Source organism: Colletes gigas, unplaced genomic scaffold (genome assembly GCF_013123115.1).
Source record: "Colletes gigas isolate AHSC1104 unplaced genomic scaffold, ASM1312311v1 Colletes_gigas_Sc00022, whole genome shotgun sequence".
Classification (NCBI taxonomy): Eukaryota; Metazoa; Arthropoda; class Insecta; order Hymenoptera; family Colletidae; genus Colletes; species Colletes gigas.
Window position 1 is genome coordinate 2383287 of NW_025106651.1, and position 19207 is coordinate 2402493.

At 40.7% G+C, this 19207-nt stretch overlaps 1 protein-coding gene across 2 annotated transcripts in view; it reads left to right on the plus strand.

Moving 5' to 3' along the window:
• LOC122401203 overlaps positions 1-19207 on the plus strand; it is a 96554-nt gene that overhangs the window by 38459 nt on the left and 38888 nt on the right. For both annotated transcript variants that reach the window (XM_043403185.1, XM_043403186.1), the window contains 11 exons: positions 1591-1925; positions 6968-7102; positions 7763-7921; positions 9384-9557; positions 11077-11296; positions 11747-12048; positions 12360-12584; positions 12727-12900; positions 13221-13382; positions 13462-13704; positions 15057-15287. In XM_043403185.1, coding sequence (XP_043259120.1) covers positions 1591-1925; positions 6968-7102; positions 7763-7921; positions 9384-9557; positions 11077-11296; positions 11747-12048; positions 12360-12584; positions 12727-12900; positions 13221-13382; positions 13462-13704; positions 15057-15287 — 2360 coding nt within the window. The remainder of the gene's footprint in view (positions 1-1590; positions 1926-6967; positions 7103-7762; positions 7922-9383; positions 9558-11076; positions 11297-11746; positions 12049-12359; positions 12585-12726; positions 12901-13220; positions 13383-13461; positions 13705-15056; positions 15288-19207) is intronic.

Here is a 19207-nt window from a genome sequence, read left to right on the forward strand (position 1 = left end):
AGAAAATGTACACGGGTAATTGAACTAGTTGGAAAATTTCAAATATGATACCGGTGACCAGAGTATCGGCGAATACGAACTCGAGCTCGCAGAAGTTTCGTATAACTCCTGGATCCAGAAGTATGATGCGTCCCATGCACCAAACTAAATTAATTATAATGTGCATACAAACAAATTTCGAATTCGCGAAAACAGAGTAAAACGTAGCGTTCGCGTTATTAGTTTAAAACTTGTTCCCCCGGAAATTATAATCAACCCCCATTAAATTCAACGATACGAGTATCTGGTTGATTTATTCAAAATATATTAAATGTCTAATTTCAGTTAAAAAAAAAAAAGAAACTTGGAGATCGTAGATGAATAGTTTTGAAAAATAGAATGATTTGTGGTCTTCTGTCGTGATTCTGAAAACAATTGCGTTCCTCCGCGATACAATGCCAGTTTTTTGCACGCAAAATATCCCAAGCATCTGCATTTGATGTCGCCATTATTGCGTCGAGTCACCATTCGCTCAAAAAGCTATTGTCCGGAAAAGGTCGCGGGACAATGTCTGAATTATACACTGTGCGAATTATGGGTTTAATTAAGGAATTAGTCCAGTAATGGCGCAGAACCAGCGAGATTATTAATTGTTCTCGTGAAAATAATTGAGAAACGAACGATGGGAACAAATTAATTTAATTTTACTTGCTCTATATTCCTAGTAATCGTGTTAAGGTGGTAGTTAAAATTGGTAATAAAGAACAGCTAAAAATAACGATGACTTGCTCTAGATCTGTGATCCCATCACTTATTCAGGATGAAACGCCTTTATTCTTAGCTGTTTCTTAATACCAAATACCTCGCAGTATCAGTGTATTTTATTAGAAGACCATATTTCTTTCAATTTTTTTTACCAAAAATTCCACCCTAAAAATGATCGTGGCACCATAGCTCCTCATTTTGAGTGCGACAGTTAGAGTCCTCGTGCACAGTTTTAAGGGAGGAGATTTACGTAAAATGGTAAAACGAGAAGTGATATTTGACAATTTAAAAAAAAAAAAATCGAACGACATTTTGTTCATAATATGAACTAAAATCCTCCTTAAAAGATGCAAAATTGTCAAAGATACACAAAACAATGATTCTTGCATCAAATCTCTAATTTAATTACGCAATAAACATAGTCTAAATAATTATCATTATTAAGTATGTTCGTTCATACGATGTGTAGTACTATTATAGACAAAATGTGGTTCGATTTTTTATTCTAGATCCAAGGAAAGAAATGCTAATCTGCACGCCGATCAACGTCTTCGACGTAAGGAGTAACATTTGTTATTTCGTCCAAAGTCGATAGAAACGTAACGAAAAAAAGATATTTGTATCTCGAAATGTTAAAGAATATATGCAGAAAGTGGCGAAAAGTTTCATCGAACCTTTATGTTGTAAAAAAATTGTCAAATATCGTTTCTAGTTTTACCATTTTACATGAGCCTCCCCCCTTAACGCTAATCGGATCGCTGGGTGAGGCGGTATCCGCCGAGGTACCGTTTCATCCCCCCATCGATGGCGACGATTATAACATCCCTGTTGCTGTTCCATCGACAGACATTGGGAGTTCCTTGCCGACGGATGAATTGTCCGGAGGTTCGAGTTCGACAACGGCCGCGGGAGCAGGTGTGTCCATCATCGGCGGCGTTGTCGGTGCGGCGTCCAACCAGGCCAGCTCCGACAAGGATCAATCGGTGTCAGTATCGTCCGTCGTTACACCAGCGCCGACCCCGAAGTCTAGCCAACCAGCCAGCACCACCTCGGCGGCAACACCGACATCGACACCCACACCGACACCCACGCCGACTCCAACACCGCTACCCGGAGGCCTCGTTGTCGAAAGGAGCCCTTCCGCCGTCAGCGACGCCTCCAAGAGTGGCTCTGACATGGTGGTAAGTGCCACGGGATGCTATTCTTTTCGTTTCTTTCTTTCGCGTTCCCTTCCCAGGTGCGCCGAAACTATACAAATTATTTTCCTTCTTTACTAAATTCAACTTAGATCAGAACTCTACGGAACAGCCATTTTGGTCCTATATTAAGTTTCAATTTTTTATTATTTTAATATACAGAGTATTTTTAAAGGAATTTACAGTGGGTGTAAAAAGTATTCGTACAGTGACTAATTGCGACGAAAATGATGAATAATGATGTTTATTAAACAATATTTTTTAAACAAACATGTACATACATTCTCCAAAAAATGAACAAAATAACAGAAATGAACGCGTAACAAATATTCGTACAGTTCTGTTGCCATTATCAAGTGTACAAGTAATTTAAACGTTTGTAATAAAAAAATAAAAAAATATAAAAATAATACGACCACTACATTCAGAAATTTTTTTTATTATACTGTCATATTATTTTACTTATTTTTATTTAATTAAACATTGTTATTCAGCATTTTAGTCGTAATTAATCACTGTACGAATATTTTTTACACTCACTGTATATCATTCTTGATCAAATTTTAAAATCGTGTCGTGCGTTTCAAGAAAAATGAGATATTGGACAAATATGAGAGTTCTGTGATATTTATTTGTAGTTCGATATACAGGGGTTGTAGAGTGCACCTCCCTTTTTTACAAAATTCTTGTATTGCTGAACGATTTCATTTCTGAGAGCTGTGCTGGCCTTTGTCGTATCGAACAATCGTCGCTCGAACCGTGAGACCCTTTATTCGTCTCTGAGATCAGTACAATTTTTAATTGCGACCCGATTTTTGCTCCCCGAATTTTCTGGATTCCTTCATTAAACGTTCGTTATTTCCCGTACGGGTATCGAACATCTGGAGCAGTATTTTTCAAAGATTTCAGGCTTCAGAATTCGGAAAATGTTCGTTACCGTAAAGAAGTATTTTATATTTCCAGTAAAAAGCTTTTAAAATTGGATATTAATGTCTTAATTACTTTGATGGGATTACTTCCGCAATCTCGCAGAAACTTGTTTCGAGAAAATCGCGTTTAAAGTTGTGCATGCATCTTCCACGTACATAGTAATTTATTTATGGCACTTGCTCTTAGTCTGCTATTTCTATCCCACGAGGAGGGCTCCGCTCGTTTGCGAAGAGTTGTTATAAACCCGGTTTTTCACATCTATGAGCTATTTTTGCTTATTTTTACGCGTCGAGCGCCCTTTCCTACGACATCCTTGTGCGTCAGTCACTTCGAAATGCGACAAATATTGTTGTTTGCTGGTCAGTGTTGACCCAAGTTAAACATAATACTCGTAACGTTAAAAAAATTCAATATTGCACGTCCAAACTGGCAATGGAGTCGCAGTTTTCACAGTTTCGTCTTTATACTAGGGTTCAAATTAATAAATTTAATTTTAAAGAAATATTATAAGATCATAAAACAGAATTATACACGTACCAAATAAATTCTATATAAAATTTTTCGTGTTGAAATACCTAATAAAAATAGTCACCTTTGATAGTTCCTGAAGAAACATTGTATAGAAGTATTCAGTCGAGTTTGTGTCGCTCGTCGGTGTATTTTGATCGATTCTGCGGTGCTTTCAGGGCTAAAGTGGAGGTAAATTATCGTAATGTAAGATGCTCGACGGAAAAGTCTTCCTGGGTTAACGATACCTTGATCGTCAATAATATCGGTTGCGCGAACGCCGGTTTGGCAAACACACTCTTGTAATGTTCCATCTGGCTCGGGTTTCATGAAAGGCCGCTCTCGACATCGAAGAGGCATCGGTTCTTTTTTCTGATTTCTTTGTACCTCCTTTGTGTCCCCTTCAAAATCGAGAGTGCTCCGTCGAGATTCAAGAAAGATTTGCGTCGAGGCTCGTTCGACCGGTGTCGCGATAAAATCCCGATCGATACTCGTTATAATTGGCCTCATTTGGATACCCCTTCGTCGCCTATGCTTTTCGCTACGGATCTCACCCCTTTTGTATTTTTCACGTCGTTTCCGCCAATCCCCCGTCCGTTTCACGGTAATAACGCCGACAAGTGTGGCGAAAATAGAATTATTGGCGAGATGTTCCGCTAGTTTGCGACGATATCGCGCAAAGACATTCTTCACGGCAGACTTGTCGAATTTTCTTTAGCCTTTGTGACGTCGACGATCGCCTCCTCTTTAATGTTTGTGCCTTATCAAGATCGTTTCAATTCCCAAACTCCGTTCAACTATAATACACTGGTGCTATAGAAACAGTGAAGTTCAGAGTCTGGGATAAACAGACTAGGTTCAAAAGTCGATTGTTCTTAACACTGTTGAGGGAAATACCTAGCAACATTTTAGACACTGTAAAATATAATCTTGGAACTTCAGAAATGTACCACTGTTGATATAGAGATGAAGTAGCTGAAAATAGATATTTAAAGCTTGAATTAGAACCCAACATGAAGTTTAAGGAATATTTGACAGAGGCTCGAGAATTAAATGTCGATGAGTCGAGTACCCTCAATTTGTTAGCTTCGGAACTAAAACAGAATCGTCGAACGAAACGAAATGGCACAGTTCGATTACCGGTTCTGTTTTCATAATAAGACAACGAGATTTGCGGCGCCTAAACGGGATAAGGGAAGCAGATGGCATTCGATCGACGGGAGTGAACAATTCGCGTGCACGCGAGCGTCGTTAAAATCGACAATGTCCCCGACGCGGCGTCACGACGGTCTCGTTAATATTCGAACGTCACTCGAATCGTTAACGAGATCACAATAGCTGGTGCAATTCAACGGATCGAATAAGCGCTGCTGGCAAACACGGACTGCCCCTCTCGGTAGAGAAATGGCGGTCCTCTTTAACGGCGATTCCATTTCTTATGCAGCTGCCAGGACCATTCGAGGCTCTCATTATAGACTGAAGAGAGGGAGAAAGAGAGAGAAAAAAGAAAAAATTAACGATCCATTAGCTTATTGCTTTCCCTTATTCTCCCGTTACAAGAAGGGACGAATTCCCTTCCAGAGGCCTATCGATTTCCGGCGTTCGTTGGACCGGAGTCTTGGAGGAACGTTTGATTTTGTCGGGAGTTGTTCGAACGGCCTCGTTCCACAATTACGGGGGAGTTAAAGTAAGGCAACGGTAAATCTGATGCGATTAACCTCGCTCCGGCGGTTAATTTAATCGTAACTTATGCAGCGAAACAACAACTTTCGTTTCCGGACGTGCTAAACACAGCAAACGTTCGCGAACTTAATGAATGCCAAATATTCGCGCCTCGAAAATTTGAATTCTAAACGTCGAAGACTAGTTTCACGCTGGATTCATTTATTTCCAAACAATATTATCTGTTAAAGTTTCATTTAAGTGTATATCAATTTGAGAAACTCCCAGTTGTCACACGTGGCACGGATTCGTGCACTGTATGAACAGACAAGTCGTGAAATCGTTTATACCGGAAGTCGAGCAAATTTCTGTAGACGTCAGCCGAGGGATCAACCCTGTCCCCGAAGGATCAATCCTGTCATACGGTGAATGGAGACTGTCAGCTTTGGTATGGATAGGTTTCGCGGAAACATTAGCGTCGTGGCTATCAAGATGACTTCATTTTCTAACACGGTAGAGAGATGGAATCTTTAAGTTTAAATCTCAGGAAAGAAATGTTCCGATCCCCGAACACCCTTAATGAGAAGATTATTAGCAAAACCTGGAGAAATTCAGGCGAAGAAGGATCACCTTATTCTAAAAACAGTCCATTAGCCTTTTAAATGTCTGCAACATTATTTTAAAAAATGAATACCGTCAACAGGGGTCAAAGGTGTCCTACTTAAATCGAGGTTAAGTTTGATCAGCATTGTAGGTACACTTCATTTTTCACGAAGTCATATTTATATTCATGAATTTGTACTTCCATACGTGCGCAAGAAAGACGTTAGATAAAGTCGTTACAGTTGTCCTTTGAGATATCTAATTTCAAAGTGGCTTAATATTTCAAAACTTTTCGTGCGTTCAAAGCGCTGCTGTGCTCGTTCAGCGTGAGTAACAGCGTTACAAAATTCATTCAATTATCGACTCAAAGGTAGTTCCACTTCGGGTCGCTAGAAGTTATTGGTTTCTTTCCAACAAACTTCGTTATCGATGTCAAAAGCAATCAACACCTCGATTTAGCACTAATCGTTCGATATTGGCTTTTCGTAGCTCGATGTAAGTCCTACGGTTGAACTTTTCCTGATACGAGGGACAGAAAGAATTCATTTCGAGTCTTTCTGCGTGTCTCCAAAACGTACAACTATCTTCGAAATCAAACACGATTGATAAAAATTGACAGGAAGTTTTCTTCAGAGGCATTCTATATTCACAGGCATTTTTAATGGAAAATTTATAATCCAAAGTCACTTATCTATTATCCACATTTTCTAAGTCTGATTAAAATCGTTTTTGTAAGAAACAAAAGTTTGATAGCTAATGGGTTAATCGTCTTGGGTAAAAGCAGTTTGCCATATCTTATATAAGTCACCCTCCACGATGTTTGACACCCTCCGGGTTTATCGAGACTTCAGATAAGGTTGGCGTCGATTTTACTGATCTCGTCTAGCGGCGTACCCCCATCGATTTTTCCCTTGAAAACTCCGCGATAAAGAGAACAGCGTCGCCGACGATGCTTGCAAGGGAAATTTTATTATCGGCGCAGTTTTGTACTCGTCTCCGAGCTATATTTCTCGGCATTTAACTTGCCTCGATAAAGTCGATCGTCGACGGAATTGTTCGTAAAAAGGAAAAGAACTTTACTTTCGAAAGGAAGCGATCTATCGAAACTTTAAGTTGTACTTTTAATGGAACTTCGAGGCGTAATTATCGGATTGCTGAGACAGACTCTTTGGTATTTCGGTTGTACAGGATAGTTCATCTAAAGTGCTGTCGGATATTTTCTACGAAACTGTATAGCACCAGCCGATCAAAAGTTTCGTGAAGCAATTTATTTTTAAAGAAACAAACAAATCGCTTACACGAGTTTCCATTTTATTTGTTCCCAGCTGAACACGGAATGGGCACAAGTTGAAGTTATAATTCTCATCAACGATGGCAGCGGTCTTGGATTCGGAATTGTCGGTGGACGCAGCACCGGCGTTGTCGTCAAGACAATCCTCCCCGGAGGCGTTGCAGATCGAGTGAGTTTTCCTTATAAAATTCCGTACTTTCGCATTTTCTTGCAGGACCATCCATAGCACACGATTCTACGTCAAAAACTGTAAAAAACGCGGAATAAAGTTTTTCCATACGAGCCTTGGATATCGAGATAATCGGGTTCAAAAATATTCGGGGCGCGTGCCCCGCGCGCATTAAAATTCGAATTCCTCGAAAACGAAGCCTCGTACAAACAAATTTCGTCTACATTTTTCATTCGTTTTTTCATGGAGAATCATCATCGATAATAAATTCCAGGAATTTAGTATAAAAAATTCGAAGAAACTTCCTTCGCGAATACATCGAAAGGCGTTTGATGCTACTAAAAATGAGCTATTGTATCTTTGCACGTACCGAATATAAATTCGACGGACTGTAAATTGCCACAGAATGGAATTCGTCCAATCCGGGTTTATTCGCCACATTCCCCGACGTTCGCGCGATGGACGCGAGCGAATAGAGCGCGTGGGAATTCGCGCATGGACGGTTGGAAATCACGTTTTCGATATGAAATAAAAAAAAAAAGAAACGATATAGAAAATAACAATAAAATGCTGAGCGAGAAATAACCGAGGCGCGCACGTTCGCTGACTCGCCGATCAATTTGCTAATTAAACATCGTCCGTTTGCGATGCGAATTGCAGGATAATCGGCTGCAGAGCGGGGACCATATATTGCAAATCGGCGATGTCAATCTGCGCGGAATGGGAAGTGAACAGGTTGCCGCGGTTCTGCGACAATCCGGCACACACGTGCGCCTTGTTGTCGCGCGACCTGTGGAACCAACTTCCCCCGATTACCAGGTATGTATTTCCCCTTCAATTCGCTCCAACGAATCGTAGAAATAAGACCATCCCGTCGAAACGCTCGAAAAGTAGGCAATTTTCACGATTTTTTAAAAAGAAAGTACACAATATACAAGTATAAAAGTTCTTAGGTATTATTAAAACAGTATTTGTACCTGTGAAACTGTCGCGTCGATATCTCAGTTAGTATCGTTATTATCGAAAATTTGTACAGAATAAAAAGACTTGAGAATTTAATTTGTAACAACTTTTGTTGCATGTATTTTTGCGCTACAGGCAACGGTGAGCCGTAAAATTTGAATACCTGGAATTTAGGAGAGAAAATATTCTGTTTTCTGTATCAGCTTTCTCAGTACTGCAATGTATCGACGAGGCAAATGAAATGACAGCTTCCCTTGAGAATTCGTGGCAGAATTCGCAATTAAAAATTGTTATGTACAAAAAGGGACACTTGTGTTTCTAACTTGATTATTATTTGCCCGGTTTCTTGCCTCTCGAAGTACTAATGGAATAGGTTAATCGAGTTTCTTCTTAATTAAATTGAAGAAGGGTGGTTTCATTAAATTATCGGGTAAGGTCTGTTTGCACTGTAAATACGTTATAATTGATCGCCCTGCAGGATATGTATCGGGTCAGTCGATAATGGGCATTGTTCTATCTAAACGAACGAAGAAAATCGCAATATTTTCTCTTCCTCTTCCTTATTATTTAAAATGGTTCGTTGCCGGTATATCGAGAAAAATATTCATCGCCATTCATCCACTGAAAAACAACTCGATTTGAAATTCTAATTTGGTAAAAAAAAAAAGATAAACTCAGAGTTCAAAATTAGATTCAGAGGACCCCGGTGTGGTGAACGATGGTTAATTTCGTCCTGCAAAGAAACGAAGTCTTGATAGAAGCTGTTCGGACACGATGAATATGGAGGTTGCCCCAAAAATCGAGATTAATGTTTGCATTAGCCGATTTTTACATCTGCAATGCGATCGATACAGCTAAATATTAATATACCGATTCTGTACGAGTCTGGAATACGAAGAACGAATGAGGAAATCTAAAATTTTCGAGCTTTCAGCGTCGTACACTTGGCAACGAACAAGTACGGTTTATAAATAATGCATTTTCCATCCAGCTTTAATCCTAGGAGCCAAGAATTAATTTCGAAACCTAATATATAATAAAATATATAAAAGAAGTTTTATTGCACCTTGGAATTTTTGGTATGATTTAGTTTGACCATTAGTGTTAAGAGAAAATCAGGATCCTGCTCTCCTACATTGAAACGGAAGCTAAGTTTACCGTATTACGAAACTTTGATGCGAGTTTTAATTGGTGGTAGGACGCAGGACCGGGCCTGGCTAGAAGCCGATAATTATTGACAATATTCGAACAAAAAGGGCCGAAGAATCTTGCGGTTAGAAACGAGAAATGCGGATTCCAATCGGATGGTGCGTTTCAGGCACTCGGTAGCCACGCTCCGATCGTACCGACGAAGATTCTGGGCGACCCGGATGAGCTGGATCGCCACCTGGTGCACAGCGTTCCGGAGACGTATAACATACGTCACGTGCAGAGCGATACAGCTTACGACAACGGCTACATGTACTCTCAGGAATCCGACGTCGAGATGCACGTGAGTGACTCATACACTTTAACGTTTGTACAGGGAGCTGGGTGAAAATTTCCAGTCGGATAATATCGAGTATTTTTATCTGGTGTGGCGTCATCCACCGGGAATCGTAACCGTTGTCTAACCCAGGTGAAAAACTGGGTTACCAACATAAGCCTGGTGTATTTCGCTGGTTTGCGAATTTTTATCTCGAAAGCACGTAGGAATTCGAGGGTATGTCCCTTGACTAAAAATGATTCTAATTGACCCCAGCAATCGGAAATAATTTTTCCAGAACGATTTGAAAATTTTTGATTTCACCGAAAAATTTCAGCACCTACTCGAATTTTTTTCTCAAAACAGCATAGGATTTCGAGGGTATGTCTATTGACCAAAAATGCTTGTAATTGATCACCGTAACCGAAAATAATTTTTCTAGAACAATTTGAACAATTTTTTTTTCGCCGAAAAATTTAGGCAGCCCCTGTCGATTTTTCTTAAAAATTCGATTTTGATTTTTAGTAATTTTGTTTGACACGCTACAGAAAAGTTGTCTAATACCTTTTTGTAGGTACCCATGAACTCTACGTCAGAAAAAAGTTTCATTGAAATATATTCATTATTGTAGAAGTTATGGCTGTTTGAAAATTGGACCATTTTTATGAGGTTTTTCTAACTTTACGGGATCAAGGAACAACTTTTTCAATATTTTTATAATTTTTACATATTCTTGGCCAAAGTACGCGTTGTTTGTCGTTTGAAACATTAAAATCGTCCAATCCGTTCAGAATTTATGACGTTTTTAAGATACAGAAGAAAATTTTCGAATGTCATTTCTGGCCAGAAATTATATTTTCAGTAAGGAATTTTTTTCTCGAGAATGGTTAGGATTTCGAGGATATGTCTATTGATCAAGAATGATTGTAATTGACTTCTACAATCGAAAATAATTTTTCCAGAGTGATTTAAAACTCTTCAATTTCACCGAAAAATTTAGGCACCTACCCTCTGTCGATTTTGCCGGATAATCGAAACTCTACTGTATAAACTTACCCTGTACTGTATTTCTTTTTCATTTAAATCAGGTTACTGTACGCTAGGACACTCTGTAAATTATATTTTTATTTATTCGATGAATCGACCTAACAATTAATTCCAATTAAAATACTCAGATTTCAATCGCAATCAACTTCAGTCGCAATTTCAATCGCAGCCGTATTGTAGCGTGCATCGGTGGTAGCCAAACTGACAAGTTTCGGATGTAATTTGCAAAGAGCTGCCAGATAAAACTCGATATTTAATTTACCGATGGAAAAGTAATTCCATCGCATTTTTCATCATACAATAGAACAATTTTCTCGATGCTAGAGAGTAATATTATAAATTAACTTTTATTCTGTAATTGTAATGGGTCCTGTGCAGCCACCCTCTTAATCCCGTTTTTCCCAGAGTCTCATGTAACGGTTTGTCTTTTTGCGTAATGTCAAAACGTTTTTGTAACTTGTTGATGGAGCTGTTGTCCAAGAGATTCTCGTTTCTGTAGGCAAGACCTGGTCTCATCATGGACGTAGTACGCAATCCAATGCCAATTGGAGCCATGCCAGTGATATCGGCGGTTCCAGTGCAGATCCCGGAGCTACCTGTTCTCACCATGGACACCATCGACGTTAATTCACTGCCAGAAATGGAACGTTTCACTGTCGAGCTTAAGAAAGACATTTACGGCCTCGGGATCACTATTGCCGGATACGTTTGCGAGAAGGGTAATCCATGGAAGAGTTACAATATCAGTGTCAGTTAATGTCGAGGCTCAGATTCGTAGACGGGACGTTTGATTGTCCTTTACGATACGAAGGCAGGTTCTATCATAGATTAAACCTTAATCGGTGGGGATTCGTTTACGCTGATTCTCGAATGTCCATTCGTTTATTTCTAGGCTGGAGTCACGTGCTCTTTTAAAGCATCGTTTATAATCCTAGAACTTATTATTTGTATAGGCACGAGGCACACCAAAGTCTCTAAATTATAACCTTGATACTAATAGTAGCAGTAAGAATGTAGTTCTACATAGTGCTGACAGTAAATAGAAAATTCGTTCTTTGGTAGTCTTGAATTTTTGGGAATCCATGAATTTTGTAGAGTTCATAGTTCCTCAATTATTTTAACTAATAGTGACTTAGGTTTTTTAATTTTTGACGATGGGGTTTTTGCAGAGGAGCTGTCCGGTATTTTCGTGAAAAGCATCAGCGAGGGTAGTGCGGCGGACTTGAGCAACAAGATCCAAATCAACGATAGAATAGTCGAGGTGGATGGCCATTCTTTACAGGGTTACTCGAATCACGAAGCTGTGGAAGTTTTAAGGCGCACCGGGCAAACGGTAGTTTTGTGCCTGGAACGATATTTACGTGGACCAAAGTACGAGCAGCTTCAGCAGGCGATCGCGGCCAGCGAACTTAGACTACCTCAGCCGAGTTCGCCATCGATAACAAGTCTACCAAGCTTCCCCATCAGTGCTGTGAGTTTCAATTGCGGTTACATTCCCTTGGATAGAATATATTACCACCTAGATTGTTCGCTGGATGATTCTCCCTCGCAGACATCTGTCTAATGCATTAACTAAATCTTCCTGGAAGAATGTCAGTCATAACTGTATTAAGTTATTGTAGCGAATAAATATTCTAACGTTGCATTATTCATCGAGTTCATCAGCAGTCTATCACATTTTGATAATTAATAACTCGGTTAGTTTGGGTGGTGGCCCCTTGAATCATGATCAGCAATTCGATTCGAACGTCTATTATCGCGTAATCGATCGTCCTGTTACAGGATGGAGAAACCACTACCGAAATAGAACCGGAAGGCGAGTCGCATACGACCGTGGACAGCGCAATCCTCCAAGAAGGTGAACGGGAAAGAGCCTCGGAAGAACTGGACGACGCGGCGAACGTGGAGGCTTTGTTGAGCGATCCATCCAGCGAGCTCACGCCACAGATTCGAGCCGCCATTAAGTCCAAGTGGCAGAAGATCGTGGGTCCAGACACGGAAATTGTGGTGAGCATCCAAATTCAATCATTACTTTTACCCCTGTTAAAGTGGTTCAAAGCTCGTAAACAACGTTGAACTACAGTTAATTAAAGAATTCTGTAACCAGGTGAAAACTGAGTTAAGGGACTTCCTTTCCGTTTCGTTCTAGGTGGCGCAGCTGAAGAAGTTTGCAGAGGGTAGCGGTCTTGGGATTAGTTTGGAAGGGACGGTCGACGTGGAGAACGGTCAGGAGGTGAGACCTCACCATTACATACGGTCGATACTTCCGGAAGGACCCGTGGGACAAAATGGAACGCTGCGTTCCGGGGACGAATTGCTGGAGGTAACGTATCAACTTGTTTGATAAGCTGAAGAATGTTGTCGCGTCATAAACGCGGTTACCATCAGAATTAACGCCTCCGGCACTTCGATACACTGCACCGACTCTAAGTTCGACAACAGGTTACGCCACTGTTTGGGTACATACATAAACATTTGCTAGAGAGTGCTCTAATTTTATTCTTTTTGATGACGAGGAACCCTCAAATAATTTAACTAGAATGAAAGATGACGATGTTCGTGGGCTATGTATCCTGCTAGATCGGAGGGGTTAAGGAGATTCGGAATTCGTTAATTAAGAGTCATGTTTTGTGTGCTTGTAAGGTGAACGGATATCGGTTGCTCGGCATTAATCATATGGAAGTAGTTAGCGTGTTAAAAGAATTACCCATACACGTTCGAATGGTTTGCGGAAGGAACATCGCGTCGCAAGATCCTCTTTGTCCGATCAACACTGCTCAACATCAGGCAGCGTTCCAGACCAGAGTAAGGGATTGAATATTCTTTGAACTGGCAGATGACTCGAGGCAAAGTCGGATCTAACGAGGTTCCGTTTATTCCGTAGAGCATCCTCGGCGGATCTCTGCAGAATTTGTTGCCAACGATGGATCGTCTGGTTAAGGCCAAGTCCGATGGTTCGTTGGCCTCGACGACGACCACGGCCACCATGACTGACGCCAGCTTGAACAGAATAAAGTCGCGTTCCCTGGAACCGCTGACTGGCCTGGCAATGTGGAGCTCCGAGCCGCAAATCATCGAATTGGTAAAGGGAGAGCGGGGCCTTGGGTTCTCCATTTTGGATTATCAGGTATTACTTTTACATAGATTCCAGTTACTCCTTATATTCCGTTGATGATATTACCCATCTTTAGGAAGATTTGAATGCCACAAAGTGGTCGAAATAATATTTATTCGAAGAATTATTATTTTATATATGCCTCTTTAAAAATTTGTGCATAACCTATATTCATTTATATCGTCTTAAGACTCGAGTAATTTGAAATCATTTGACTTCCGGGCTTTTTATACTCGGAGGAAGAAAATATTTGTTTTATTACCTTTCGCAATTACTGGACTTTCCATATATTTTTCCCAGTTATTCTCCCTTTTGTTTTTTTTTCTCATTCCTCCGGCTTGCTCCTCCTCCATACTAAAAATTCCAGCGAGAGTTACGTTAGACTTCAACAGAGAATAACCCAAGAGAAAACTTCCTTACAACTTCGCACAGAATCTGCCGAGACTCCTGGACCCCTTCCTTTGTGACTATGATAATGAGAAAGGGGCTAGTTATTCCCAGTCAAGTATCCCTTGGTATACCCTGAGGACGCATGATAATATTCGTGATTGTTGGATTAAGATTATAGTCCTAATAGCTTGGGAACTCCTGAGCATTACAGCATGGGACACATTGCCTAATCTAAATTTCGCTGTGCTCGCCATTTTCTCGAGATATCTCGAGCTCATCGTTCTAGTTTCTTTATATATTTGGTTATATCTTAATCTTCGAATGTTTTCCTACCCTCGTGTCTCTCTACGACTACTTCCTAGTTTATCGATTACTTGTATTCCTCTTCCCATTATATTATTTACTTCTTTTGTTACATATCTTTCCTCGTGGAACTTCATCCTTCGTCTTCCCCCTTTTCAAATTCCCCTTTCTCCTACTTCTACTAATTTCATCCCTTCATCTTGCCAGTTCGTTTCTCCCTCTTTCGGTACTTTCCTCCCTGCCTCTATTCCCAACTTATCTTTTCCCCTTCGCTGGCGTAACCCTAACGGTCATCTCGTAAACTTGTCCTGGAGCCCTTCCACCGCTGCTTGTTTACCCCAAACTCCATATTTCTACTCCGTATAGTACGGACGCTACCAGGCTCCACTCTTTTCTTTTAATTAAAAATTTCCCTTATTATGTTTCTTGTATTATAACATTCTTCACAAGTTTGGTACTACTCCACGCGGTTTTCGATCAACGATCAACCCTTCAACGACAAGTAGAGCATAACACAGACCCAGCTGTGATGAGTCTGGGATCCAAATTAATTTTAAGGCAAAATAAATAATTGCGTAAGTCGTTGAAGGGTTAGTAGAGTTCATGATTGATGGTTTCAGTGGAGGAACGGGGCGACTAAGAGGGTCACGATGTAATTTTGCGCGTTGCAGGATCCAATGAACCCCAACGAGACTGTGATAGTAATAAGATCGCTCGTGCCTGGAGGCGTAGCTCAGGTAGACGGGCAACTGATACCCGGTGATCGTCTTTTGTTCGTCAACGATATCGCCTTGGAGAACGCGACGCTGGACCAAGCGGTGCAAGCACTGAAGGGGGCCCCGAAGGGCACCGTTCGCATCGGCGTGGCCAAGCCGTTGCCAATTCCAGACAGTATTGTCCAGGTGAGCGATCAGGACGATCGGATCGAACCGACCAGAGATAGGGATAACGAGACCACCACGTGCTTGATTATGGATAGCCACAAACAGAGGCGAGAATATTTCAGGGAGCGTAAAGTGAACGTAATCGAGCCGCCCCATCACATGGATTTGATCGAGGGATTGAAGCACCAGCACAATCTCGTCAAATCTGAGAGTTTCTAAAAAAAAATAAACAAAAAAGAAAAAGAGAAAAAAGTGTGTCCCCAGTTGGTCGAAAATAATTGTTTGCTCCCCTCCAGGGACACGGTTTTCCGAGATTATTCAGCCTCTGTTGGACCTATGTTCGCGACTCCGCGTGTCTTCGAGACGATCGACATTTTACGTCAACGTTCATGATCGATCGATTGTTGTTTCATTGATGATAGGACTCGTTTGTGTGATGTTTTTTTGTTTTTTCTAGACCTCCAAATAGCGACGACAATTTTTAAGCTTTCTCGCTCAGTTTCTAGGACGACGAGACCGTCGCAGCGCAACGAATCGTTGCGCGATTTTTCCGGCAACTTTCCGTCCATTGACTTCCTGATACTTTGAAAATGGTACTTCGTCACGCTGTCCGGGACCTCGAGTGACGATTGTATTTGCTGAACAACCGATCCGTTTCGCGACGAAACTCAGTGCTCAAATAGTTTATATCGAATCGTTGAAAGTATTCACGAAAGGGAGTCGACTTGTTTTTTTTTTTTATATATATATACAATTTAGTATCAAGAAACGGTCGTTTTGAATTCGCGAGGTTTTTAAACCGTTTTTGATACAAGCACGAGGTGCAGAGTATTAACGCATAAATATAATAATTCGCACATTTTCGTCCATCTTACTGCAAATTTTGAAAGTTTATTTATGTTTACGGCACAGAATTGCTAACATTTTTAAAGAGTATACAAGACTGCATATTATTGACCAGCGTGATCTTTGAGAATTTTACTCGTTTCTATTTCGATCTTTGTATAAGACTCGTGCGACAATTATCCTTGTTAGAAGTAAAGACGGCAGTTATAGTATAACGAAGGAAATATCTTCTTTTGAAAATCGAATAAACGTTTCACAGCGTGTATGAGTTAATAATAAATAGGGTGCCGTACACGTTGTTTTATTTTGTTTAACATTATCCACGAAAATCCTCTTCCTGTCCCTTTTCTTTGTGTCACACCTCGACTAATTTATTTTATGTTCACCTGCACTTTTAGTTTGCTAATTATTGTTTTGTTATTTATGTTCTTTTCGTTTGTGTTTTAACCATTTCTGTTTTACCGCTTGTTCCGAAGGAAACTGTCAGGTTAGACAATTCAAGTATACTGAGATACAAGGAAATCTTTACTGCTAAATTGCATTATTCATAAAATTAATAATCACGCAGAGATCAAAACCTCGACAGATACTGTCGCTTTTGTTTTCTGAGCAGAATATTAATTGCTCATGGTTACTTCCCCCACTTTGCACTCTCTGTCTTTCAAATACTGTGCAGATCACTTAAAACCGACCATTCCAGATGTCATGAATGGAGGGGGGTAGTTCTCAAATTTTACTCGCGAATAAATAAAAATTTTAGATCGAATCCCAAATATATCTAAAAATTTGATTCTTTATTCGCGAATAAAATTTCCTCGTTTAATTACCATGCAAAGTATGCTGGGTGGGGGTAGTGGTAGTGACCTTGAGCAGTCAATATTTTCAGGCTCTAGTCGGAAGCGTACGGTTCGGGAATCTCGATTCCAATCGTTTCGATGATTGACTCTGGCACGATTCGAAGTTCGAAGCACACCTTCGCCCTAGTTTCGATCATGCTCTGTCGCGAGAGAATGCAAGCATCATAATTGTCCGAGACGCGTGCCATCGGCTCGGACTCGGATCCGAGCGATATCGATTGCGAAACGAAGACTTTAGGGCCGTGGCTGAGCTCAGATAACAAAGTTATCGGAGCACGGTAAATTGTCGGGAAGAAGAGATGGTAAACGATGCCGCGTTCCCCGACGAACGTGACGAGTGTGCGAATCCTCGGGGGTACAATGTTGCCCCGACGTGGCCGATCCATCCGTGTGTCAGACAAACGAAAAGAGAAGAGAGAACGAACGAACGAAAGGGTCGCGCTAAAACACGAGAATGGATAATAAAAAAATGACGATTCGATAGTATGCGGTTCGTGCGATTACCGCGGATGGGTTTTAGAAATGCCAACCATCGACTAAGTAAGTACTGAACAAAACGATTGTAATAGTGAATGAAAGTTGCCTGGTAGAGTAGCTGAACAGAACGAACGGTATTTTTGCATTCGACTGACTCTATTCTCACCATTCCTTCGAACTGTCCGAAGCTCACGTCGGTGATACATTCATACGCATACACAAACATACACACAGACGCAAACACGTGCAAACGAACGCGACCGTATTAGCGATCTTTGTTTTAGCAAGTTGCATTCGTTTGATCGGTTTTCTTCCTTCGCGCGTAAAGCAAGTCCCGCTTTCGAGCGATTTGTCGGGATTGGTTCGCTTCAAAGCGGGGTTGGTATTTATATTCTTTATTATATCTTAATGGAAGCGTTGGAAATAGATGGATAAAGTTTTCCTGATTAAAATGAATCCAAACTCGACCCCCTTCGGTCTACTTTTGATTTTACCTTGTGGGGTCATTTTTGAAAATTTTGAAAACTGTGTGTAATTAAAAGTAGTTCGAATCGTGTTGTGTTTGGACTCATTTTCATCGGGAGGAGCTCGCCAATCCGTTGGTAACGCCATCGCGAAGATTTAACAGAGTAAACAATTATACTTTACAAAGAGTATATGTACTCAAAAGGGAAATTGGTTAAATTCCAAGTATAGATTGTCACTTGAAAGCGGGAATTACTGTACTGCGTTTGCCATTTGTCTCTTTACAGTCGAATAGAGGGGAGTGGGAAGAGAGTGAAAGAGAGGCTGCGTGACTGAGAGAGAGAGAGAGAGAGAGAGAGAGAATACTTTGGAAAGGATGCATCCTGACGAATAGTTCCTAGAACAAAGCGTTTGGAACTATCTGAAGAAACGCAGAACGTGTGGTGACAGTACGAAAGGCAGAAGGGGGAGACAAAATTGAATTTAAAGAGAAAAAAGCAAAAATACGGTTACGGAAGAGGCAAGTAGAAACAAGTTCACCGGCTTCTCCTTCGTAAAATATATTTTCTGTGATCTCTCTTTGTCTCCCACCCTGACCCAGCCCCTCCACTCTCATCGCTTCTCTCTGTCTCTGTTTTTTATGTAACGCCTTTATCTTTTTTCTGTTCGATTCTCTCTAACAAATATAACGATCATAGGTCGTATGTGAACCTTTTCACCTTTTTGTAGAGGTCTACTACCATTCCACTACTGTCTACTACTCACTGGCACCTTTCTTCACTATTATCAAGAGGCTCTCGTGTCTGGGGATCGATACGTGTACGTTTACCACTACTTAACACGGGGGACACGTTTATACCTGAAACTACTACTCTTCTCGACTACCCAACCACCCTGAATACTCGAAACGAGCAAACGGATGGTATAAGCCTTTCCTCGATGGTAGCCGCTGGATAACTGCCCGCAAGTTACGTAATACAATCGATTCTCCCGCAGGCTTCCTTTTTTCTATTCATCACTTCGTCTACATGTACTTTTGACTATACACGTATATACACGGATGTGTATATATATGTATGAGTTACCTTTAAACCCAGAGTCTCGAAGGCACGCGATTAATCACTGTCGTTATTGTTCACGATCGCCAATCATCATCGTCATCCTCATTATTGTTCCCATCGATGAGTCTTAACGATCGCGTTGCTTTTTATTATAGGGCACTGACCATCGTTGGTCGGATTAAAGTTAATTTGGCCGCTCAGTGTCACTCAGATACGATAGTTTGCTTCTCTG